Consider the following 27,508-nt stretch of genomic DNA (forward strand, 5'->3'; position numbering starts at 1 on the left):
TCCACAGCACTTCCCCTTTTCTTTTTTTTTAAAGGAAGGTTTTAACTTTTACATAGTACAATTACATATAACAAAACAATTATCTAGCAAGAATTACAGTTACAATATTAAAGAAGATATCCTATCTATCTTATATTTGTGAGTCTAAGGTTTTATATCTAACTTACCTTGTATCATAACTGAGGAAATTATAACTATCTAGTCTTCAACCACATCAAAGACCTCAGAAGGATATAATATTATCTGAGAACCTGGGATAGGGATGAAAGCAACTTTCGGGAGTCTTGTAGGGTAGACAGAGACAGCTGGGAGCCTGGACAGTCACCTAATGTTCCTTTGTAAAGTTGGAGCATTTGTCTTCAGCCCACAGGGCTAGAGTCTCTCAGTCACTTCTCTCAGTGTCCTGTAGAATGTCTGGCAGTTTCCTCTGTGAAGCAGGAACCTGAAGGACCATTTTGTCAAGCAAAGTTCAGTGGTCACCTTTCTATGGGTCCTGCATGTCCAGTTGATCAAGCAGTCCAGGCAAGAACAGTTTCTTGCCCAAATGGCTATTTTTGCCAAGGTGAAGATAAACTCCATATGAAGTGTCTTCAATGCCCATCCTCGTCTCTGAAGTAAACCGGTGTTGCAAGGAGCAGACATGTCTCACTGTCCAGAAAGTCTAAATTTTAAAAATATTTTAAATGCCATATTCTGTAGCCCTTTGAAGTGTTTGAAGATTACCTGTGTATCTGAAATATCTCTGTGTATACCTAGAAGACTTAACTAACATGGCTATGAGTATGATTATCATAGATGACCAGTTATTAATCTATTTTTAATTATCCATTACAATTTTAAATGAGCTATATGAACATAATACCTTAAACAAGAGTAGAAATATACACACAATATAACAAAATTAACTAAGTTTGTATCAATAGACTAAAATCTAAACCAATGTAAAACATTTTAAACAAGTTGTTGCTCTTTAGAAGTAAGTTCCCTAATCTACCCTTTCATCCTATTATATCTATATCATATCCCCCTTTCTTCTTTAGAAAGAGATCTCATTTATAATCAACCTGCTTTAAAGAAAAATATTGGTTTTTTTTCTGTCCCACACCAGAGGGCTCTTTTGATTTGGGACACAAGAATCTCTTAACCTTTTCTTTTAGCAATATGTCTGGGTTTAGAGAAGGAGTGAGCCAATTCCATCTCCAAAGCCAGCTTGATAATTTTGGGAATGTGGGCGTAGTTTCTCTTACTACTTCCTGCTGGAGGGGGGCACTGTATCTTATGGGGATACAAAGAAAATTTTAGGATTATAGAGTAGTCCATTAGGGTGAACCTCTGAGCCAGTTGCCTTGAAACCATTCTGGATGTCGGATCATCTGGGCCACTGTGTCATTGGAGACCTTTCAGGTGGTCTTGGCTGATCAAACCTGATGTATCTTAATGTGGAACAAATCCATAGCCTCTGGCTTTCTGTGGAAACAAAAGCAGAGACTCTTTTCCAAAGCAAGATATCCTTATATCCAAATTTCGAAGTCAAGGTACCTTTAAAATTTATATATTTGTTTAACTCAACAGCTTTTATGATCAAATCTTTTTCTGTGGTTAAAAATCCCAAAGACAAGACAAACCAGATTCTCTGTGTAATATCCATCTTTGTAAGACTGAAACGCCACTGTGGCTGCTGGTTCCGCCCACCTCAGCTTCCCAACATGGCGGTGGTACAGTTTACAGCCAGCTCTGGGTCTGGAGCCATGTGTACCATCAACTATCAGAAGCAGTTCTATCAAAGCAGTGCATAGCCCAGAAACTTTTTTTCTTTTTTTAAACTAGCAAAGGCTAAATCTACCACGCAGCAGAGTAAAGTGCCACTTGTAGACTCCTCATTCCTGCCACAATGCAGGTCAGATGGACAAGCCAGGAACCCGCCATAGTAGCTCAAACCGGCAGGCTGCTGCTAACTTGAGAGAGACAATTAGGAAGCTGTTTTTAGCTCCGTCTTAGAATCTTTTTTTCTCAGGTTTTAGGTAGAAACTCTTGCCCCACGTTGGGTGCCATTTGTTGTTAGAGTTTTCCTTCCTGGCCCAGTCAGGACAAATCTCTCTTATCCGCCAGTCCCACAGTCGCTCAGACCCAACCAAGAAAGCACACAGAAACTTACATTGTTTAGAAACTGTATGGCTGTGGCAGGCTTCTTGTTATCTACTTCTATGTTAAATTAACCCATTTCTGTTAGTCTATACTTTGCCACATGGCTTGTGGCTTACCAGTATCTTTATATGTTGCTTTTCATGGCGGCGGCTGCCGGTGTCTCTCTACAGTCTTCTACTTCCCTGAATTCTCTTCTCTTTTGTCCCGCCTATACTTCCTGCCTGGCCACTGGCCAATCAGAATTTTATTTACACAGAGTGATATCCACAGCATGATAGGGAGCAAAATATCTTATATTCTCTTTATCCCTCATCCCCTCTCTGTTGTCTTTATCTATGTTACCTTTGTTGGTTCTTCTTTTTCTTTTTTTTCTTTTAAATTAAGAATTTTTTTGTTCATTCCACATTCCAACCACAGAAGATCCTTCCCTCATCCCTCTTCCTGCTCCCCCATCCTCACCTCTGAAAAGGTAAGGCCTCCCCTGGGGAGTCAGAAAAGCCTGGCACATTCAGCTGAGGCAGGTCCAGCCCTCCCTTTCCCCCCCAAGCATCAAGGCTGTGTAAGGTGTCCCACCACAGGCAATGGGCTCCAAAAAGCCAGTTCATGTACCAGGGATAGATCCTGTTCTCATTGTCAAGGGCTCCTCAAACAGACCAAGTTACACAACTCCCTCACCCATGCAGAGGGCCCAGTCCAGTATCATGCAGGCTTCACAGCTCTCAGTCCAAAGTTCATGAGTTCCCTTGGTTCAGTTATCTCTGTAGGTTTCCCCATCATGGTCTTGATGCCCCTTGCTCATAGAATCCCTCTTCCCTCTCATTTATTGGACTTCTGGAGCTCGGCCTGGTGCTTGGCCGTGGCCCTCTGCATTTGTTTCCATCAGTAACTGGATGAAAGCTCTATGTGACAGTTAGGGCATTCACCAATCTGATCACTGGAGTAGGCCAGCTCAGGCACACTGTCCACCACTGCTAGTAGTCTAAGCTGGGGTCATCCCTGTGGGTTCCTGGGAACTTCCCTTGCAACAGATTTCTCCATATCCCCATGATGTCTCCCTCTATCGAAATATCTCCCTCAATTGCTCTCCCACTCCACCTCCTTTCCAGCTCAACCACCCCATTCCCTCATGTTCCCATCCCCCCCCCCCTACCATCCATTGCCCCCCCAAACACCCCCAGTTTACTCATGAGATCTCAATAATTTCCTCTTCCCAGGACAATCTATGCATCTCTCTTAGGGTCCTCCTTGTTACCTAGCCTCTTTGGAGCTGTGGTTGTAGTCTGGTTATCCTTTGCTTTGCTTCTAGTATCCACTTACAAGTGAGTACATACCTTGTTTGTCCTTCTGAGTCTTGAGTTTCCTCACTCAGGATGCTCTTATGACTCTTGCCTTTCCCGAGGATGGGAATAGGGGAAGAAGTTGCAGCAATGCATATCCAGAGAGAAATCTCCTCCTTCTTAGTCAACTGGAAGCCACAAGCTTCGTGTGCAGAAATGAGGACCAAAACACATCAGCGAAGGATGCTAGGCAACTCCTGCCCCCTTCACAGAGCTTCCTGAAGCATCTTTTCTAGACCTATACTTCCTGCATCACCCCCTTCCAGGGACCTCAACCCAATTAAAGAGCTCAGTGTTAGGCTGAAATAATCAAGGCTGGGAAAGGGCTAGATGGGAATTCAGGCAGCTTTGCATTTAAAAAAAATTTTTGTAAGATCACTAATCCACCTAATCCCAAACTGAAGACATTAAAACTGTTTTAACTGATAAAGCAAACTCGGAGAATCCGAGAGGCCCCCCTCATGCCTTTTTGCTTAGTTCTTCTCTTGCATTACAGTTAGAAAGAACCCACTTCAAATACAGAAAGGAAGCCAATTTTCAAGACGCAATTCCCCCATTTTTTCCTTAGCAGCACTCATACAGAAGCAGTGGCAAAATAAACAGCGATGTGTTGGATTGTGTTTCTCTTTATCTCTGTGACATTTGTGTCAACGGCACCGTAGCTCTGATCCATATTCAGGTCTTCATGTTTGGTGTGCAGTAATATGTAAATGATCTCGCCAGCTGCATGGAGCAGTGTTTGTTTATTCTATTTCTTTTGGCCCTGCACAGAACTGAATCTCTGCCAAAACGGGGCTGCTTCAGGGAGCCTTGATGCTCCAGGAGGAAGTTTTGAAAGGGAACGCACATCATAAGTCTTCACTCTGTGAAGCAGAAAAATCAAAACAAACTTTCTGTTGACTAAAATATCGGTATTATGAATGTAAAATAATGTGTTTGTTAAAATATAATGAGCACGCTGCCCATCTCCAGGATGTGTGGCAGCGGATGTGGGCTTTGGAAATGAGGGCGCAGTGCTGAGAAAGCTGGAATGTTTTGATTCTTGGAAAGAAAGTAGGTGAAATGAAATAGACAGAAACAACGTCTAGAAATTTAAGGAGGAAAAAAATATTTTAGCATTCATTTTAATCTTTGGAAACACATGGCATATACATGCATTTAAATGTGGACAGCTGTGGCGTTTAAGTGTTAAAAAATTTCATTAATGATGCATAGAGCTATCTACTTCTGTCGGCAGGCCTTTCAGTCTTCAATCTGACACCTCCTTTTTTATCCAGCAAACTAATTTCCCCTCTTTTGTGAGGAGTAACTGTTTTCACACTGCTGCTTGCCCAGCAAGCCTCTGGATTGTTTCACGGCTAATTATCTTCTCTGGCTTCCCCTTCCCCAGGAGCAGAGCAGGACGGCTCCTCCCAGCACCAATGAAAGCTAGGTTTTATGGGTACACTGGGTAAATAAATGTAAGTTCTGATCAGACAACATCATAAATGAGTTCCTGAAGTTTACGGAGTCACAGCTCATCTAGCTTTGCAAAAGAATGAAGCAAAATTATTAATTTGGCAATGGGACGGGGCGGGGGGGGGGGGGCGCACTTCAGATTTGCAGGAGAACAGTAAAGGTTTTGTCAGTTTGTTATGCAAGCTATGTGCAGGTAAACATAAGGAATCTATATTGATCTGGATGCCCCTGGTGGTCCCTAATGCATCTGCATAGAGAATGACTTTCAGAGAAGTCCTTTGAAAAAATATGGCTGATCTGGTAAGAGGTGGACATCATCTGGATTTATATTTTCCTGATTACTTCCAATTTATTAATATGAAAAAAAGACAACCACCAGGATTTGTATAATAGAAAGTGTTCTCTCTCTATCACACTTGAGTGCAAGCCCAGCAGAGACACCAGTCACAGAGGGCTGCATGGCAAGGGCCTTGAGGGACTGAATCCATCAGGTTAGGTGTAGGTAATTAACCCTGCTGGCTGCTCAGTGTCTTGTTTATCTCTACTATAAACTCAGTGTATTCTCTAAGTGGCCCTCTTAAGGAGGTTTAGAGCACCTAGATCTATTTAGCCAAGAAGAGGGGATTAAATACACCCTAACCCCTAAAGATTGCATTTTATTTTTCATTTACAAAATAAATTCATATGTAAGATCATTTGCTCTGGATTTAAATTTATATTTCTTTGCTGTGGAAATCTGCGCTTTGTGCCACAGTTTAGAGTGCTGACAGGAGGGTTGCATCAGTCAGTCTTTCTTCGCTGACAGAACACCGGGAAAAAACTTAAGGGAGCAAGGACTTGTGTTGGCCCACAGTTTCAGAGGTTTTAGATCAGATGTAATTGGCTCCATTCCTCCTGGGTCCAGGTGAGATTGAGCATCAGGCCTGGGAGTCTCTGGTAGAGCAAAGTAGCTAACTTCATGGAAGGCAGAACGTGAAGAGAAAAAGATGTTAAGGAGCCAGGGACAATATACACTCTTCAGTAGCACGCCCTTGGTGACTTACTTCCAGCAAAGAGACGCTACCTCCTAATAGCCACCCCAGTGTGTCACCCCCATGAAGATAGCATCCCCATGACACATTTACTTCCCCCCCACCAGCTGGGGACTGAGCCCCCAACACTTGGACTTTCTTCTATCCAAACCCCAAGACCCAGGACCACTGCTTTTTATTCTAATCAAGCTGCGTTTTAAAATACATTAGGACTGCAGAAACTTTAGTGTTTTCCCCTTAAAATCTCAAACATAATTCTCCATTTTTAATCCATCTAAGGATTCTGTACTATGAATCAGAAGTATAAGATCTCTTGGAAACCTTTTTCAAAAACGTTTGTTGCCTGCTAGGAACATTCATCCTGAACTTTTGCCCAACTGTCCCAACATAAACTGTCGTTTATAAATCTTCTAGTTGTTTTTGTAGAGGGAACAGTAACAGCTCAGGGAGGTACCCTGGCCACTCTGAGACAGTCTAGTCCCCTCTGAGTAAGAAAGCAAAGATACAAATCAAATGAGATATAATGAGAAGTAGATACAAGGGTTAACCTAGGTCAAGAAAACGAGTCACCAGCTGACCTGTCTATTAATTAACCTTCGACCTTGAGCTGATCAGATTAGGAAATGTGGGGAAACAATTTTAGTTGACTAGTCCAGGTAAGATGGAGCAGGAACAAAACAGCAGGTTCTAGGTTGTCTTTAAGTTACTCACCCACACGGCCAACACTATATTCGTATACCTTTCTCTGAATGATGCGTTTTAATCATTCACTTAGAATTTGAGAAGCAATGTATTTGTGCCAATACATTAGGGACGTTCAGATGATTTCATAATTTATATATAAATCTTAAGTTTCTGACTTCAGTGTTGGTAATATTAAAGCTGGGTGGAAATAAATCAATGCTTATACCCATCTTGTTTTTCTTTATTCTTATATAACTAACTTTTCATAGCTTGCCCTTGTTTTCTCTGTCACTGTATTGGCCACGGGGCTTCCAAGCTTGAGGAATCATCTCACCTCAGCCTCCCGAGTGGCTAAGACCACAGACACCCACAGCATTGTGCTCAGCTCCCATGTCCTTTACTGTTAACCTCCACCACAGAGCAGAATTACTTTCTCAGCTAACTCTGAATATTGTACTAGAAGAAACTACAGAATTAGCCATTTCTACCAGCAAACACACTGTTTTATCTTGTAGACACGCCCTCTGATAGCACGTTTATAGGTGTTTGTTTGTTTCCTCCACACACAGCTTTTACTTCCAGGATACCAGCTTGGTGTCCTCCAATACAGTTCTGACACTTTCTACGTGGAGTTGGTACCTGATCTCATGAGGGAAAGGGCATAGGCTCAGAGGACTATCCTACTTCAGATGCCAACTCTGTCTCCTGCCTGACAGGCTTCCAAGCTCCTCAATGGTTGCCTCAGGTTCAGTGGTTTTCTAGAATAACTTTCAGAGCTTGGAGAAATACATCTTCCAGGCTGATATAAAAAGAGGCAGAATCTGAATACCCAAACAGAAGATGGACACAGGGTAGGTGGAAGACAGTCCAAAGCCTCCATGCCTGTCTGGGTACCCTACTCTTCTAGTACCCTCCAATGTCGAGTACCTGGAAGCTCTTCAGTGTCATTCTTTAGCACTTTTAGAGTTTGAATTTTCAGGACCACCTTCCTTTCCAAGTGGTCCTTAGAAAGAAGGAAGCTTGAGCCCTCATAATTATCCCTTGGTGCTTTAGAAGACCAGCCCCCACCCTGAGGCCATCTAGGACCCTTCTTTTATTGCCTAATCAGCATCAATTCAAAAGGACTCTTCCTGAAAACCGGAAGGCCATTGCTGTCACTGGAAAATTATCAGGTTTTAGGTTCTCTATGGCCAGAACCTAAAACAGAAACAGAATATGATTTCTATTACTCTTGGCTTTGTCCTCAAGCAGTACATTTCTGGGGCAGCTCCCTCAGTGAAACCCAAGATACCAAAAGATGAGACTGAGGAGAGTATTCAGTGTTTTGTTTTGCTTTTTTGGGGGGATTGTCTTGTTTATTTTCTTTTTGCTTGTTTGTTTTTCGTGTGTGTGTGTGTGTGTGTGTGTGTGTGTGTGTGTGTGTGCATGCATGCACATGAACTCTGTTTTCTTCTGTGGAATTCCTTCCTACAGCCCCTGGGCTAATTTGCTTACAGAACATCAAAGTTCTTGGCAGTCTATTTCTCACAAACAAGATAAAACTGAAGCATTCAATTCTTTGTTTTATTTTCTTTCTAATTGTTAAGTAAACACACGGTTGGGATGTGCTCCTGTGTCTGCAGTGGTGAGAGAAATGTTAGGACACTCAGAGTTGGCTGTGTGTTCTGAAACTGCTGTAGAGTCTCAGTTCTGTTCTTCCAGGACTGGTGTGAGCGGGCAAGAGGATGGTAGCCAGCCTGGCAGGCCCTCGTGCCAGTGTCTGATTGGCTGAGGACCCACCTCCTTCAGGTTCCTCTCCAGTGTGTCCTATGCTGTGGGACCTGCTATGTTTGAGGTAACTCGTGTCTGAATTCACACAAAAATAGTCATTTTAAGGTGAACCACTCCATGGTCTTCAGTGCACTGATGAGGTTGTACAGCTATTATCTCTACTTCTAATACATGTTTATCGCTCAAAGGAAATTTCAGACCTATTAAGTTACAGAGTCTTTTCTTTGCTGTGAAGAGCTTCTGGAAATCACAGCCTTCCTCCTGTCTCAGAATTTGCCTGTTCTACATATTTCTGAAATCCCTTCTTTCAGAATAGTTACCAATGCTGGTCATAACTGAAATAATACATTATAGCCGGCCCTTGACTGACACACATAGATCCAGCCAGACATAGATTAAAAATATTTAGGGGGAAAAAACTATCTCTGGCCTAACTATGTGTAGAAGTCTGTCATCTCCCCCAAAACAGGGTAGGGTAGCAGCCCCTCCCGGTGGGTCTACACTGGAATAGGCATCGGAAGATGATTTCAAATATTCCAAATGACATGTGTTCTGAAAAGACACCATTTTATACATGAAACTTAGGGCAGCAAACACAGCTCTGTAGGTATCATACTTGTCTAGTCTGCTCAAGGCCATGGGTTTGATCCCCAGCACCACAAGAAACCCAGCCTTCTCAGACTGTGGTCTCTGGGGCATACCTTGGAACCTGTCCTCCGTGGATATGGGATGATGACTGAAAGTAACATTTTGTGTCAGCTGCCTTCTCCTGTACACATTCTGGAGGCCGTTAGCCTTCAGGACTCACTGAGCAGTGTCACACCTTTCAAAGTCACTAATCCTCTTTTTGGTTCTGCAGAGTCCAGTTTAACCCCATGACCTTTGTCTGTCTTCCCACACCAATCTGAGAGACGGCAAGTAAGCCCTTCTCCCTTCAATTCACATGACAAATTTATTTTGAGAGTCGGTTTTATGTCATCAACTATTTTGTATGCTGGACTATACCAGAGACGGGAATAGGCTGAGGCCTTGTCCTCATGAAGTTTATTTATGCAAGGAACACCCCTATTTTCCAACACTGGATTCATTGGAGCCACACGTAATAGTTGTTTGTTTTATTCGTTGGTTTTTTTGTTGTTTGTTTGTTTTTACTTCTGACAACTTTAGATTATGTCTGTGTTGGTTAATTTTTCTGTTGCTGTGACAAAGTGTCCTGACAGGAAGCAATGTCTGGGAGGAAGGATTTATTTTGGCTGAAGGTTCAAGGAGGATAAAATTGATCATGGCGGCTCTCAGGGAAAGCATGGCAGCATGACCAGGAAGCTGCTTGGTCATGCAGTCATCCTCACACAGGAAGCACAGAGAGGAACAGGAAGCAGGGCAAGGCCATAAACCATGCAAACCTGCCCCCAGTGACATGCTTCCTCCAGCACGGCTCTCCTCCTAAAGATTCTGCAACATCTCCAACCAGCTCACCCAACTGCCAACCCAAGTGTTCAAATACATGTGCCAGCAGTGATTATTCCTCATGCAAACCACCAGAGCAAGAGTAGGAGATATGTCCATCTTAACTCTCATTTTAGGGAGGTTTGTGAGATGGCTGGGGTTTTGTCCGTTTTGAGCTTATGATCAGATCCTTTATTTAAAAAAGAGCATTCACAAGAATGCTTTTTGATTGTTAGTGTGAGATAGACTTTCAAAGCATTTTCCGAAGCATTTTTAAACAAGTTACCTGAACATTATTGTCAATCCCATAGTGAGAAGGATTGGACTGTTCCACCATGTACATCGTGATAGAACTCCACAGACAACAGACCCAACTTTTCAGGAAAACAATTATTTTCAATAAATTGAAAGTTCTTAAACTGCAGGCTGGCTGACAAGCAGGAGTCTTGCCTGTGGGATGAACCCAGTTATAGCATGAAAAATAAAGCTATCACTACATTCACAACAGGAATAAAATAAGACACCTAATCAGCATTTATTTAATTTAATCCCATGTGTATCCACTAACCATCTGTGGTAACATGAACCTAGTTACAATTATTTAACAGTAAGCTATATCATCTTCTCACTGCAGCAGAGCAAAGATGTGCTGAGAACTGCCAATCACTGTCCCCCAAAGTCTGCCCAGAGGCATTCACATGAGTGCTCACAACAGTCTGTGGAGTAGGTACAATATGGTGATATACAAATGCTAGAACTGATATCTATAGACACCAGATAATTTCTATAAGAGCACAGCTAATGTACCTGTAGAGGGCCTCAAACCCACATCTTTGTATGTTTCTACCCCAAATTTCATACAGCTAAGAAACAGTAAGCAGCTTTCTTTTTGTCTTATTTTCTGAATTTTTCTTGTTCACTTGGAATCTATTCTCTGCTCAATAAAAGACAGAGTAATGCAAACTCAGAAGTATTTTACAATTATTGCTCTGCCTTATAAGGACTTGTCGGCGTTTTAAAGTACATTTCTACCTATATTTATTCTTTAAAAAATGACATTTCTAGTGCATTTTGGTTAAAGATGGTGGCTAAGAAAAATATTGTAGAAATAAAGAAATACAGTTATTACATTGTGCTATTTCTCCTGATTCCAATTTATTTCCCCAGCCTTATCCCTATATTCTCTCTCTTTTCCCCTACATTATTCCCCATCTCCACGTCCTTTCTTGTGCACTAACATATACATCTTCTGTTGGCCCTTGCAGGCTCATGTTCTGGGTGCTTGTTCAGCTGTGGTCCTACTTATGAGGAGAGGCTGTGGAGCATTTAGGAAGTATTGCCTAGCTGAAGGAAGTTGGTCACTAGGATTGAGCATTTGAAAGTGCAACTGGGCCCCTTGGTTCCTGCCTTTCTCTTGCTTCTGGTTGCCTGTGATGTGTACCACCTATGCCATGCATTATTGCTGCCATGCATTCTTACCGTCATGCATTCTTACCATCATGCATTCTTACCATAATGCATTCTTGCCATCATGCATTCTTGCCATCATGCATTCTTGCACCATACCTTCTCTGCCAAGGCCTGGAAGTCTTTGAAAGCATGAGCCAGAACATCCTTCTTCATTTGATTTGTTTCCCTCAGATCTTTCATCACACCAACATGAACAGTAGCTAGTATAATGTTCTGTAATATCTATTTTTCTATTTAAAAATCTCTCTTCCTAGATTTCTACATGCAGTTCTGCTCATTGACCTCACTGGGCTAGATCTAGAATAAGCAGTGGGAATGAAAATTGCAAGATCTTCTCATAGATGAAACATTCAGTCTTTTATGTATTTTTGTTTCATATCAGTCATCTTGGTACTTTTGAGAACCCTTCCAAAGAACATCCCTCAAGAAAGATGGCTTTGCATTTTCTTGAGATTATAATATACTTATATCATTTCACCCTTCTATTCTCTCCTTTCAAACTCTTTCAAATACCCATCTCGCTCTCTTTTAAATTCATATCCTCTTTCGGCATTAATTGGTGTTACAAACATGGTGTGCGTGCATGTGCACACACAGTTATTCATATAGCGCCCCGATTTAGGACAAAATTCTATGGTCACAAAACTGTCATGTCACACTGACAGGGAAACACACCTTCCAGGTAATTAGCCCCTAAACATGGAAGCCTGACAAGAACATACCAAGCAGCTTCCCTGCATCTAAGGATTGTAGGCTACCTGAGCTCTTACATCTCACTGTCAAACATTAACCTAGTCCCCTTCCTCCGCCCAAAGAAAGAATGGTTCCTACCACCCAGCAGACACCCTCCATGATGCCCTGTTCCTCGACCTCTCCCAAGTAGAGTGGGTCACACATTAACTGGGCCCACACAGAGGAAGTGTGACCATATCAGTCACGGATTAACTCAGCCTCCTCTTTCACCTATGAAAGCCTTCCCCCTGCCTTGATAAACCTAAAAGAAGGCACCTAGTTTGTATGTTTCCTGGGCCCTCAGTAGGGGCTCCTCTGTGTGGCTGCAGATGTTATAAGACTCTTGCCTGAAGGAAAATTTCCTTAGTACCTCACCTCTCTGGAATCTCCTCTCCTTCCCCTCCCTAAAACCTAACCGAAGAAACTTGTGAATGAAAGGGCCCTGACTGAATTAATTTATATCAATTAATTCCACAGTGACAGGCTTTCCATTGGTTCCTTATTTTCTCTTCACCATCCATTGGGCTTTATTCAAAAGCTCTTAGATTTTGGTGTGAATCTATTTGGATTTACCAGTTTATCAAGAATGGGAATATGTACATTTTTTTAAGTGCTAAGCAATCTCCTTACAAATTGCAATAATAAAAACAAGTCAAATACTTAATCAGTTTGAGAATTATTGACTATGTTGAGCTGTTACCAAGAAGATGGGTTGTGTCTATGTGTATGCCTCACTCACCCCCCTCCCCCACACACAACAGTTGTACAAAAGGGGACTGTTCAGTTGTATAAAGATCCTCATGTCCTTCCTCTTGGAAATCTTTACTTCCTTCTTGCCTTAGGGATATGTTTTATGGTTTAGACTAAATCCCAAGGAAATGGAGAATTTTATTTAAAATGCTACAGAATGTAATACAAAACCAGAAGGTGTTGCTGGAATTGAGGTCTAGGCTGTCCTCCTCCTGAAGGTTAATATAGAGTCCAGAGTTTCTGGGAAAGAAACCGGCTTATTACAAAGTTGGCTATGAAGAAGATGGAGGACTTAGCTCCTCACAGCTCTATTTTCAGGGTTTTAGGGGTTCAGGCGGCTTGTCTAGAGAGGGAAAGGAAAAGGCCGGGGAAGCCATCTACTGAAAGGAGGTCTTTGTCATCTACAGTATGTCTTTTTCCTTCTTCAGAACATTCTAATGGATGTTCATAGACTCAAAGTCCAGGGTGTGAAAACTTTCTGTACCCCGATTGGCCTCTCTGCTGATACAGCAATCCAAATCAGACTGAATTAGAAAAAGCCCTGGTTTAGTGAGTAAAATGTTACCATGTTATTCTCCCTCCGCCCTCCCCACCCTCATAAAGGAAACAGGAAAGAGAGGCCAAAAAACCACATGTCTGTTTTCTGGGGTGCAGTTAAAATACCCTGTGGATGTGGTCTTGAGCATCTCTGGGGGAAGAGCTGTGTTTGGTAGGACATTCTGAAAGTCAGGTTCTGGGCAGAGAGATAGGCTTCCAACAGAACATTCCAGACTCTGGGTATGTGGATGCCAGGGTGCCAGGGGCTGAGGTGGAGCTTCCACCAGAACAGGGAGTGGAGAGCATTACATTGATCCTGAGATGTCCTTGGTCCTATAAAGCTAAGGGAAGTTTTACCAATTAATATCATAGCCATTTGTTTCTTTAGAATACACAATGACAGGCAAGAGGGAGGAGATCTCCACTTTACAGAGGGACTAAGGACCAAGAAGGAAAGAGAAGAGGAAGTGAAAGTAGCTGCCAAGGTTACCTAAAAAGGAAATGGATGAGGCTGAGCAGCAAAGACCTCTTTAATATGGGAAATGTTTAATTACAAAGTAAGTGATTTCCAAGCAGATCCCGTCAGCCAGTCCCTGGAAGTATCACACATAGACATTTTAGGACGTTTTAAAGGACAAGAGTTACGGCAAAAATCATAAACCAAGTTTACTCCTTTCCCGTGGAAACATTTTATCCCAACGGCTTTTGATCCGTCCCTTCAGGGACTGCGGAGTTCTCTCCTTTCACAGGCCTCAGTCTGTAAAGCCATAAAGTCTCTCACCATGACCGCGTCCCCAGACAATCGGAGCAGCAAGCGTCACATAGTTTCAGCTCCTGGCACAAGATGGCACAATTCTTGCACCACCAGTTGAGTCCCAAGGTTTGAGACTCTGCTGGAAAAGCCTCCTCCGTCACATGTGAAAGTTGAGCAGAGTAACAAAGAACGCCTCTGAAAGCCTAGTTTAATTATTTATCAGCACTGTCAGTACTGTGTCGGGCCAGATAGTGTTTGAAATTAATACACTATTTGAGTAGACTGATTGATTGCTCCTACCGCTAAAGAGTTTAACATTCACTGGCTATACAGACTGGTCATTAGTTCTTTATCAGCAAGCAAAGAATATGCAGAAATTGTAATAAAAATTCATCACAGTGAATGGGTATCTAAGCAGCTGTGATAACTGGCCGTGTACTAGATTAACTGCTGGAATATCGGCGACAGGAAAGATCTGTTTTAGAAAAGATTTAAATATCCTCTAGTTCATGTTTACCTTATAATTGGATGCTTTTAAACTAAATTGGGTTATGCAGAGAATCTCTTCATATCCAGTATAAGAAAGCACTAATGGCTGTTTTACACTATGTTTGTGTGGCATCCTTTAACTGCTGGCTGCAGGGAGGACAGAGGCTTGAAGAATGTGATGTAATATGCTCCAGGTGAGATTTTCTTCCTGCCACTGAAGAATGAGAGCACCCTGGCCTGTTTCTCAGCCCGGCAGTTGAGATGATCTGACTTGTAACGAGAAAACTCTGGCTTGTTAAAGGAGTTGCCCCCTCCTTACCTATCAGATCATGATTTGTTTTTAAGAGTAAATGGGAAGGAATGGCGAGAAGGAGACAGCCAAGGAGCTTATGAGCCATTCTGTACACGGTATTTATCAGTTCCCAAATATCGACTTACTTTCCCGGGAACTCACAGTTAGTTCACATTTCATCCCAAGAATGATTTTGAAAGATCCATAGAGCTGTATCTGTTTTATAGGTGAGGGTATCAGTGCTCGGAAAGTTTAACTAACTTGTACAAGGGATCAAAGCCCGTGAGGAGAGTCAGGCCATCAACAAGTCTGCTATCTCTAGAGTCATAGTCGTCTGCCTCCTCAGCATAAACGCAAGAGGAACTGCGCATGCTCCTTGTGGTCCTATGGTAGGGGACTCTGTCGGGGCCCACAGTGCACGCCTCCCTTTCCTTGGCTCCACGATGTTACTGTGTAGCTGGCTAACAAGTGAGGATGCCGAAGGAGCCCATTTAACTGCTACATCCAAGGATGCATTAGGTTTTACATAAATAGCAGTGAAATGTCCAGGAGAACCACTGAGTCCTCATGAAGACAAGCAGAGAGCCGCAAAAGGGCATCTGGGCTATAGCATTCCTGTGGGTCATGAAGTCTTGAGATAGTTATCACGTGCGGCTGGAAGATTTTACCTGTAAGAAGCATAGGCGGGACCAATAGTGATGGTTAACAAACGTCAAAGCGAATCTCTCTTGTGAAGAAAGAAGAAAGGGATTGAGAAAACAATGACTAAGGAGCTGCCCTGGAAAACTCAGGAAGATGTGAGCATTGCTCATCTTGAGTCTAACAGGAGGCAGAGATTAGTTCTCACTTCAGTGCCCAGAAAAGAAAGAAAAAGCAAGGGGTATACTCTGTTCTAAGTTCCCATGTAAATGAGATTCTCAGTGGAGAACCCAGAAATTGAGGCAAGAATGTTGCTACGCACAGCTGCATACAGCATTCTATTACAGACTCAGGAAGTAAACGAGTCTGAGAATAAATGTACCCTAAGCAACTTCATGGACTCCTCACTTGAATCTTCATATAGCAGATAATTTTTAGCTGCTTTAGTTACTTTCAAATAACACTATTAAGATATTTCACTTAAATAACTTCAGGGAAGGGGGACATCTTTTGGTTCATAGTTTCATGGCTACTTGACCCCATGTCTTTGGGCATGTGGCAGAGGATTGTTGTTTGCTCTGCTGTGAAGAAATAGCAGAGAAAGGAGCAAGGACAAGAACCTCCCAAGGATCCACTTCAAGTGACATATTTCTTCCAGTTAAATCTTACCCACAAAGATCTCCAGAAGTAGTGCCAATCAGGTGCGCACCACGCTTTCAAAACATGAACCTATGTGACACATTTCATATTCAAGCCACAATAATCAATCCAAACTAAGATTTCAAATATAGTACAATCAACAGGAAATGGTTAAATCCATAAATGACCATGTGATCATGGAATACTGATCTCACATTTGAATGTGCATTCATGCCTCAGTGACAGTCCTTGTTGATAGAAAAGCTGCCCCCACCGTGTTTGGCTATTATTTCAAGGGGGAGCAGAGTTACTGAAGTTGCCACTTCCAACCTGTATTTCAGTTTCATTTTCTAACTTCCAAGACATTATAATAGATCAAAGTCCCCCATTTACATTCTCTAATTCTCTATCTTTCTCCCCCACCCTTCCCCCCACTCCTCTCTCTCTTCCCTTCTACACAGGAGACTTTGAATGTGATCGATCCTGGCTTGATGGACCTGAATGGAATGAGTGAAGATGCCCTAGAATGGGATGAAACAGATATAAGTAATAAGCTAATTAGTCTGCACGAAGAATCAAATGACCTTGATCAAGACCCAGAGCCTATCATACCCTCCCTGAAGCTTGAAGAGACACACCACCACGAACCTGGTTATGAGGATGAGGCAGGTGACTGTGGGGGGTCCCAGTATACCTCAAACATCGCCGCACCTTCCAGCCCACACATTTACCAAGTGTACAGTCTTCACAACGTTGCGCTCCACAAGGACAGCCACACTCCATTTCTGAAAAGCAGCCCAAAGCTTACAGGCACATCACAGCCTGGCATTTTAACTAAGAGCCTCAGTAAAGATTCTTCATTTTCATCCACAAAATCGTTGCCAGATCTTTTAGGGGGCTCCAGTCTGGGGAGGCCTTGCCCGTGTCACAGTGGAGACGTGAGCCAGAATTCAGGCAGTGAGAGTGGAATTGTGAGTGAAGGAGACAACGAAATGCCTACCAACTCTGAAATGTGTTTGTTCGGTGTGGTAGATGGGTCCCCAAGTAACCCTGAAACTGAACATCTGGACCCACAAATGGGAGATGCAGTCAACGTGTTAAAGCAAAAATTTAAAGATGAGGAGGAATGCATTAATCTTCCAAATACCTCTCAGTCATCCATCTCACCAGTGGGTTGTGTAAATGGAAAAGCTGGAGATTTAAACAGTGTTACCAAACATACTACTGATTGTTTAGGAGAAGAATTACAAGGAAAACATGATGTGTTTACATTTTATGATTACTCATACCTCCAAGGCTCAAAACTCAAATTACCAATGATAATGAAACAGTCACAAAGTGAAAAGGCACATGTGGAGGATCCTCTTCTTGGTGGTTTTTATTTTGATAAAAAATCCTGCAAACCTAAACATCAGGCTTCGGAGTTGCAACCAGATGTGCCTCCCCATGAAAGGATTTTGGCAAGTGCACCCCATGAAATGGGTGGCAGCTCCTATAAAAGTAGTGACAAAGAGAAGACGTTCACAGGCATTCAGAATGCCAGACAGTTCCCCCTTTTATCTCGTAGCTCATCTATAGAGTCCCTTCCTCCAGGGGGTGATTTGTTTGGGCTAGGTATCTTTAAAAACGGCAGTGAGAGTCTCCAGCGGAGCACTTCTTTAGAAAGTTGGTTGACATCCTATAAGAGCAATGAAGATCTTTTTAGCTGTCACAGCTCTGGGGACATAAGTGTGAGCAGTGGCTCAGTTGGTGAGCTGAGTAAGAGGACATTAGACCTCCTGAATCGCCTGGAGAATATCCAGAGCCCCTCGGAGCAAAAGATAAAGCGAAGCGTTTCTGATATCACTCTCCAAAGCAGTTCCCAAAAGATGTCCTTTACGGGCCAGATGTCGTTGGATGTCGCGTCGTCTATCAATGAAGATTCACCCGCATCTCTTACAGAACTGAGTAGCAGTGATGAGCTTTCTCTTTGTTCAGAAGATATCATGTTACACAAAAACAAGGTCCCAGAATCAAATGCATCCTTCCGCAAGCGCCTGAACCGCTCGGTGGCCGATGAAAGTGACGTCAATGTTAGTATGATTGTTAACGTCTCGTGCACCTCTGCTTGCACTGATGACGAGGACGACAGTGACCTCCTCTCCAGCTCCACTCTCACCTTGACTGAAGAAGAGCTACGCCTCAAAGATGAGGACGATGATTCCAGTATTGCAACAGATGATGAAATTTATGAAGAAAGCCATCTGATGTCTGGGCTGGACTACATAAAGAATGAGCTACAGACTTGGATAAGACCGAAATTTTCCTTGACAAGAGAAAAGAAACGGTGCAGTGTCACCGATGAAATAAAGGGTAATAAAGACGGAGGCCAAAGTGAGAAGATCAACCCCTCAGACACCCTGAACATTGACGCCCTTCTAAATGGCTCCATAAAATGTCTCTCCGAAAACAATGGAAATGGGAAGAATTCACCCAGAACTCATGACTTAGGAACAGAAGGGGAAAACAAGAAAAACACGTATGAAGTTAGTAAAGACCCACGTGTGGCTGACATGGAAAATGGCAATATTGAAAGTACTCCAGAAAGACCAAAGGAGAAGGTGAATGGAATTTCAGAGGCATCAGAGAACCTTGGTTTAAACGCAAAAAAGAGTTCTGAATCCAAGCACAGTGAGTGTAAAGCATTTACAGACAGTGAAGATGATTCAAATGTTGCTGGAAAGGAATTTGGTCCCCCAGATGATAGACATCTTCCACAGACAGGTCCAAACCTCCACCATTCTGAAAATCAAAGTGTCCCCCGCACGCCTGTTGAAAACACTTGCCCGGAAGTGCTGTTAGAAAGCAGAGTTGGAAGCAGACAAGACAGTGATGGACTAAAATCTTCATCTAATGATGCCCCAAGTGGGGCTAGAAAACCTGCTGGGTGCTGCCTCCTCGAACAAAATGAGACAGAGGAAAGTGCCTCTCTCAGCAACAGCACTTCCTGTTGCAACTGCCAGCCAGATGTTTCCCATCAAAAGGATGCTGAAGATTGTTCAGTGCATGACTTTGTTAAGGAAATCATTGACATGGCATCAACAGCCCTCAAAAGTAAATCACAACCTGAAAGTGAGGTAGCTGCTCCCACGTCTTTAACTCAGATCAAAGAGAAAGTCCTAGAACATTCTCATCGGCCCATGCACCTGAGAAAGGGGGACTTCTATTCCTACTTATCTCTTTCATCCCATGACAGTGACTGTGGGGAGGTCACCAATTACATAGATGAGAAGAGCAACACCCCATTGCCACCAGATACCGTGGACTTTAGCTTAGATGACAAGGAAGACATCGAATGTTTCTTTGAAGCTTGTGTTGAGGATGAACTTGTTGACGAGAAAGCCTGTGTCTCTAGTGCCCTTCCAACTGAATCAGCAGTTCTGGATGAAGCCGCTATGTCAGTACAAGGGACAGCAAGCTCTCCTGTGCTCAATGATGTTGCTTTCTCATGTAATGAGACAGATAGGGTGGTTCTTTCAGGACCTTCCCCTCAGAAAGGAGCTGACAAAGGAAAGGAAGTAGATGATGCATCCCAAACATCCCAGGGCTGTGCAGAAAGCTCAGACCTTACTACTCCTTCAGGACAGGCCAGTAAAGATGGAAGTTCAAGAAACCAAGGTGAATCAGGATTGCCGGAAGAAAATAACGCTACTTCAGCCAAATCAAAATGTCCAGTTCTCCCATTGAATGCAAAACAGCCAAAAGCCAAGGCAATGCTCTATCCCACCCCGCAAACTTTAACCTGTAAAGAAAAGCTTGTAAGCTTTCATGAAGATCGACATAGAAACATGCGTAGGTAGAATGTAATGCCCCCAAGCATGGAAATCATCTCATTGAAAGGTATGTATGAGTACGTGTGTGTGTGTGTGTGTGTGTGTGTGTGTTTGTGTGTGTACAGAAGACTAGTCAGAATAGCCAGTCATGATCTATACATATCTGAATAAGACATTTAAGTAGAAATGTTTGCAACAGTGGAAAGCAAAAGGGGAAAACTGGTGAAAATTTGACATTTAAATGACATTCATTTTATCATTTTTGTCAAGAGCAATACAGGAAACAGCTGATCCATGTTTAGGACTTCGAACTCTTCAACTGGGGGAGAAAAATACTATCTAAGTTGCAGTCATACTTGACCATCCTGAGATCAAAACGCATGCTCAGTAGGTGCACTCCTTACTTGAGCTCCTACTTGGATGAACACATGTGCACACACCCCCTCAAACATGGATAGAAGCAACATATGGCTATTGACACAGCTCTAGGCTGATAACAAGTCCTGCGGGGGGGGGGGGGGGGGCATGTCAGTTCTGCAGAAGTAAAATCTGGCTGCTTCTCCCTTTGCCCACAACAGTGCCTAGGGATGAACAAGGACTGGGCTAAAGGCTGTGCGTTTCCAGACCTGGGCTTTCTCTTTATGCTTCTGCGCAACATAGCGATCATCACAATCATTTTCCTGGGATAGGCTGCATTGTCACAGCTCCTAATTGTGTCAATGCCTGAGAATTCCAACAGGAAGAGAAAGCAGATGCAGGAGAGCCCCTTACTTAAACACACACAGATTGAGAACCAGTACAGAACACAAATACTGGGGAAGTACGTGACAACTTAATGGTGTCTTGATAAAAACAGAATTTTTGAAGTTTGCCTGAAGGTGACAGGCTGATTGCCATCATTTTTTTTTTATGAGAACGTCATCCTACTTTTCATATTTAATAAGACAGCTATTGATTGATAATTCTGAGATGGGAAGATAGCTCTAAAAGTGACACAAAGATTCTGTTATTTCCCATTTCTAAGCCTCAATGATGAATGTACTTCCTCGATCAAGTTTAAAGAGAAATTTAGCTTTCAGATATGAGAGTTGTATTTCACCAAAGTCTGAGGTGCCTTGTGTCACCTCCACCCCCACCCAGAAGCCTCATGCGTAACCTAAACTCGTGCTATAGGAAATGAATTACAGAAGCAATCTACCCTAATTTGTTAACTTATTCAAATAACAGTTATTATACTTAACTATGCTAAAGATTATCTTTTTTGTGGCAGATTGTTTATTTTTTGATGAGCCTAATTACTGATTTTCTAAAAGTAATTTACATTTATTACAAATACATCTTTTAAAATGTGACAGATAAATGTTGTTCCCATAATGTATTATGAAAAAAGTTACTATTTAAGAACACATTATTTAATTTGAAAGATGAATGGCAAACATCATTATTTTTTTTCCTGCAACACCTGTGCCCTAAGCTCATTAAAATGTGTGATTCTGTGTAGAGCTGCTAGAATGGGGAGCGACAGGGGCAATCTATACCATACATATACCCTAAAAATAAACTCAATATGCAAAACTGAAGAAAGCCATCCCACTTACTAATGTAGCTTCACTAATTCTCTGTTTCAGACCCTATTTACAGTTGGCTGAGAGCAAGAACAGACGTAGGAAAGAGAAATGTGTTTCCTGTGAGTTGTGCCCACCTTATAATCACAGCCTCCATCAGTATGCAGTAAAACTGACCATTAAGGGAGAGTAGCTGGGATTCCAGAAGCTGCCTCAGAGCCAGTTCTGTTAGAACTGATTGGATGCAGACTCTGCCCACCTCCCCAGCAGGCCAGCGAGGGCCTGGCTGATGTTGTTTTCTGAAGAGGGATAAAGGCTTGAAAGCACTCTGAGTATGCCACCCTGTGACTGCCACCGGAGTCACCAGTCATGCTGAGATCTGGAGCAGAGAAAGCTCTGGTCTTGGAGAAGCCTTGGGAATGTGTGCTCCCTGTTTGATCCTCTGGGAGACTCTTTCCTGCACATGGAGAAATGGAATTGCGAGGAAATGTAAATGATGAGCAATTCTGCTTTTTTACTTTAAGGGAAGCGAAGGTGCTGATGGACCTCTGTAATCGTCACATTTTACAAGCGTAGACAGTGTAAAACTGCTAGCAGCTTGTCTGACCATCAGGAGGGTTCTGTTGCACCCCACACTGGGCGCTGTTGTGGGCAAAGGGAGACGCAGTCAGATTTTACTTCTGCAGAACTGACATGCCCCCCCCCCCCCCGCAGGACTTGTTATCAGCCTAGAGTTGTGTCAATAGCCATATGTTGCTTCTATCCATGTTTGAGGGGGTGTGTGCACATGTGAGTGCATGCATGTGTGTGTGCTGCAGTATCATGTTCACTAAACACCTTGGTGCCCAGTATGGGGGTTAGTTCGAAGCATTGGCTGTAAACTTTCACGGATAGTCGAAGTACTATCACTGAGAAGTTATCCAGCCTGAAAATGTTGTAAGCGTTCAGCACTTGGTGTTAGGACATGTTGTAACAATGCTGGTGAATATGACACATCACATCGGAATGAGCTTATTTGTTGTCATTGTGCTTCCTATAAGGTCCAAAACAGCAAAAGCTCTTCTTTTTAAAAGCCATTTGAGGACCATTAGATGGAACCTTCTTTGTATCAGGACAGCACAATTCACCAAGGCCAATTTGCTGGAGCTCTTTTCCCAGAAATAAATTCTCAGATGATTCAATGATTACAATTCCATCCAAAAGTGTTTATGACTTAGAGCCGTGCATATAGTCTGCAACCAGAACAAATTCTTTTCGAAGAGTTCTGAGAATTATTTCATTGACTATGTTCAAATTAAAAACCTCTGAAGCCATTTGAGAAGCTTTAGTGTGGCCTAACAGGGTGTGCGCTTGCACTTATTTCCAGACATACTGCTGGGCTTTTCACTGGATCCATTTGTGCGTCGTATTTCTGTAAAAATAGAGAGGTCAGTTAGAGCAAGTCACATCAAAGGCAAGGTAACTGCATAGACACAGCTCTTTCTGCCTGATTTGGAGGAAGCACACAGCGTATGTCTGGAATGCCTCCTAGGACCTGCCTGAGAGGTGTGCTTTGCACTAAACTTTTTGCTGTCTTCTGACGGTTATTTCTTCATAATCCTCATCATAAGCCTGTGTTCTTTGATGGATGGTTTAACCCTAAATTTCAGGCTGGATAAATCCTGCCACATGAAAAGTTAACTCCTCATGTGCAGCAGTGTGTACTTTCATGTCTTCTCCTTCACGTTTTCTGATGGTTTGACGTGTATGCACTGTGTGTGTGTGTGTATTTGTGTATGTGTGTGGTGTGTGTGTATGTGTGTGTGTTTGTGTATGTGTGTGTGTGTATGTGTGTGTGTGTATTTGTGTATGTGTGTGTATGTGTGTGTGTATATTTGTGTATGTGTGTGTGTTTGTGTGTGTGTGTGTGTATATTTGTGTATGTGTGTGTGTTTGTGTATGTGTGTGGTGTGTGTGTATTTGTGTATGTGTGTGTTTGTGTATGTGTGTGTGTATATTTGTGTATGTGTGTGGTGTGTGTGTGTATTTGTGTATGTGTGTGTATGTGTGTGTGTATATTTGTGTATGTGTGTGTTTGTGTATGTGTGTGTGTATATTTGTGTATGTGTGTGTGTTTGTGTATGTGTGTGGTGTGTGTGTATTTGTGTATGTGTGTGTTTGTGTATGTGTGTGTGTATATTTGTGTATGTGTGTGTGTTTGTGTATGTGTGTGGTGTGTGTGTATTTGTGTATGTGTGTGTTTGTGTATGTGTGTGTGTGTATTTGTGTATGTGTGTGTATGTGTGTGTGTATATTTGTGGTGTGTGTATGTGTGTGTGTATTTGTGTATGTGTGTGTGTTTGTGTTGTGTGTATATTTGTGTATGTGTGTGTGTTTGTGTGTGTGTGTGTATATATTTGTGTATGTGTGTGTGTTTGTGTATGTGTGTGGTGTGTGTGTGGTGGCAGGGTGGGGGCAGGAGGAGGGTCTTCATTACTTCTTTTGGTCTCAGTCTCATTGGCCTACTTTATCAGTCTGCAAGTGCGGTGGCCACAGGGCTTTAGATTTTAGATGACTATTGATGTTGATGCACGTGTGCACAGGTTTGCACACGCACAATTTAAAGTGCTGTTTTGCTTTTTATAAACCAAGAGAGTATTGTAGGAGCAAACCCTTCTCATCATACACAGCGTCTCATTCTCCTACTGGAAAGGCACCATTTGGGGCTTCCCAAGGCTGGCCGAGCAGCTTTAGGAAACTACATTGGGAGCATGTATATTATTCTTTCACTAGACACTACACATGCAGTCTTGTAAGACTTACCTTTAAATCACCTTACTAAACCAAGGCTCTCCTGCGTGTGATTTGAATTATCTGGGACTTCTGAATAACTTCCCATGCTAAATAAAAAAGCTTTTACTGAATAAAGTCTCTCTCTCTCTCTCTCTCTCTCTCTCTCTCTCTCTCTCTCTCTCACACACACACACACACACACACACACACACACACACACACACACACACACACGAGGATTTGGGCTTGAGCCATTTGGCCTTGCCTGTTCCCAAGTGTGCCAAGTTGAAAGAATTGATTACCCACAGGGAATTGAATTGCCAGCTCTTTACTGGGACAGGATTTGCTTCACCAGAGGATTCCCTGCTCAGAGGCAGATTTCTGATGAGTCACCTCCTCAGCATTTGAGCAATGCTGCACTGTGCTTTCTTGAATTACTGCATTATTTTACTGTACCAAATTTTGTTCCATCTGCCTCTGTCTGTCTCCCCATTCCCGCTCGCTTCCCCTATCTTCCCAACATCGTGTTTGGCTGTAGTGGGAACTACAGTTGGAAGACTGTTTTCTGACTCCTACACACAGTTGTAAATTTATAGAAAGAGACAGAAAGACATGGAAGAATATTTGCTTCTAAGAGGTCAGGAGAAAACCTGCTATAACACTTGAGCATTTAGATTAAACCCAGGCAGGCAGAGACCTGCTTTCTTTGAGAGCCGGTCTGAGGAAATCAAGTAATTGTATCCTGGAATTTAGATGTTTCTCCCATTTGACCAGGTGTTATAGCCATTTAGAAATAAGTAGGCCAGAATGAGCTTGGAACAAATTTGTATCAATCATCACACATAAAAAGAGAATTGAATCACTTTAGTCTCCACAATGTTTCCTGTACCTAAAAATGAAACACAGAAACATTTGAGCTGTAAATTCTAGTTATACACATTTGTAGGCATGGATCTAAAGCATTCAAGATTATCACAATTTTGTGAATGTTTCATCACTACATAATAGAATTGTTCGACACCACACACAAATTCCTGAAGGGAGTGCTAACCCGAGAGCCAGGAACCCAGTCTGTCCATATATTGTCACATCCCTTGGTATTAACCGCCTGATGTTTTCATACAGATGTGGAACTCTCTTGATAAAACTGAGCTTGCTCACAGAAGAATGAATGAGTTGATGACCCAGAGAAAAGATGGTCATACTTGATTTTTCTCATTTTTTGAAACCGTATAAATGTCTGAAAGTATCTGTATGTCTCAGTGAACTGAAATGGTTTTGTTTGGTTTTGTTATGTATGTAGTTTGAGCCTTGAGCTAGTGGACTAGTCACATCTCCTAACCTCTCATTTCAGATCTGTAGTAGCTGACCTCCCACGGCAGCTTCCTAAAAGGGCTTCATTCTACAAATGATGGAGACACTTCTGAAACCTTTTCCTGTCACCTTTTTGTTTCCTGTAGATAGCCTGGCTGCAGCTCAGGGCTGGCCTGATCCACCCTGGGCTGGTCTTGGGTGCCATCACTGCTGCCTGTCACATTGACTTTCTGAAGATGAACCTTCCCTCTGAACGCGGTCTGTCCACGTGGGCCTTGTGATCTGGATGTGTGCATTGCTTCTCTTTAGGTGATCTCTTATTTCCACAAAGCTGCTTGCTCTCCCATGGATTCCTGTCCCAAGCTACCTCTGCCAGCCCCCTCTCTCCAGCAAGACTTCTGTTTGCCTCTCCCCTCCTGCCTCCTCCTTAAGACTGTGCAGTTCACAAAATTGATGGTCCATTAAACCCACTGGAATGATACCCCTCCCTGCCAGTACTTGATGAATTTTATGTTTTGCTTTGAAATTTTTCATGGTATTATACCTATGTTTCTTGAAAGAGATCTACCTAAAAGAGACATATTGGTCCTTAGTACAAAATTAAGCGACATTTAAAAGCGACATTTTCATTATTTCTTTTTAATAATAATCTATGCAGCACTTCAAGAAACAACTATAACAGTGTTGTATATTGTAAACTGGTACATTCTACTATTAAGTTCATTTTTGGATTCTTGAGGTGGTAATGAGAAAAACGTTTTCTAAAACAGTGTGCCTTGCTGTATTTCTTATATCATTAATTAAAAAGCTGCTTTCATGGTAATAGTATGTTGGGTTGAGAGGAAGAAATAGCAAGGTTAAGATGTGTGAATAATTTCTGTATATATGTATAAGCTAGTACAAACACTGATGTATGGCAGTATAAAATGCTTTCATGTTTGTGATGACCAGTGATGTGGAGAATATAAGCCTTAAACCCATTTGATTGCATGGTAATTAAAATTGGCATAATAAATAGCTTATGGGGGGGGGGAAGGAAAATTAATGATCTTTTTTACCTGTGTTCTTTACCAAATTCTTGCATCTGGTTCTGAAAAAAAAATAATAACACGTATCAGCTTCCAAAATATCCATATTGTACAAAAGGCTTAAGTTGCTTAAACTCCGGACTAGGCCTGAAGCCTTCTTCATAGCTTTCAGACTCTTTCTGCTCACTGTAAGTAAACATCCTGAAATAGCAGGTGCTTAAAGGCCATTTCCCCCACATCAAAACCACTTTATACTACATGCTTTTATTTATACTTGTTAATGATTTAAAGTTGTGTTTGGAGATCTCTTACGTGTCCTAATTTATTTTAAATAATTATTTGAATGGTTTTGGTGGATGGTAAAAAGTATAGGAAAAATGAGTATTATTTTATTTAAACTATAGATTTCAGGTGTATTTATTTTGTTAAGAAAATCAGCAGAGAAATATTCCATGTTTTTTTTTTTTTTTGGCTAGAAAAATGCAGCTTTTAGTTTATAGCATCACTCCTACTAAAGTGCCTGACACACAGTAGGTATTCCACAGAATCTGCTGAATCAGAGTATCGAGTAGGGTAACATGGAATATATGTATAAAATCTTTATTCTGAGATTCCTGCATTAAAACATATGACTGAATAAAGATATGCAAAGTGATGCCACACACAGTATATAATTAGATTTCAAAAAGGAAAGAGAACATGACAGAAGTCTGTGGCCACAGAAATGACAATCATTCATTCACTCACCAGATCACTCATCAGCATCTTTTGTCTGCAAGTCACTATTCTAGATTCAGGGAATGCAGCAATGAACGATGGGCTGCCTTTGGAGGCTTAGTACGTT

At 42.1% G+C, this 27,508-nt stretch overlaps 1 protein-coding gene across 2 annotated transcripts in view; it reads left to right on the top strand.

The window, feature by feature from the left end:
* The window catches only part of Akap6 (A-kinase anchoring protein 6), a 432,518-nt gene extending 405,546 nt beyond the window's left edge, over positions 1–26,972 (top strand). Inside the window, exons 13-14 of one of the 2 annotated variants that reach the window (XM_036205359.1) lie at positions 16,635–20,052; positions 25,783–26,972. In XM_036205359.1, the coding sequence (XP_036061252.1) occupies positions 16,635–20,012 (3,378 nt within the window). In that variant the 3' untranslated portion in view covers positions 20,013–20,052; positions 25,783–26,972. The other variant, XM_036205360.1, reaches the window with a different exon arrangement.
* Positions 26,973–27,508: the final 536 nt, after the last annotated feature.

Source organism: Onychomys torridus, chromosome 14, assembly GCF_903995425.1.
Source record: "Onychomys torridus chromosome 14, mOncTor1.1, whole genome shotgun sequence".
Lineage (NCBI taxonomy): Eukaryota > Metazoa > Chordata > Mammalia > Rodentia > Cricetidae > Onychomys > Onychomys torridus.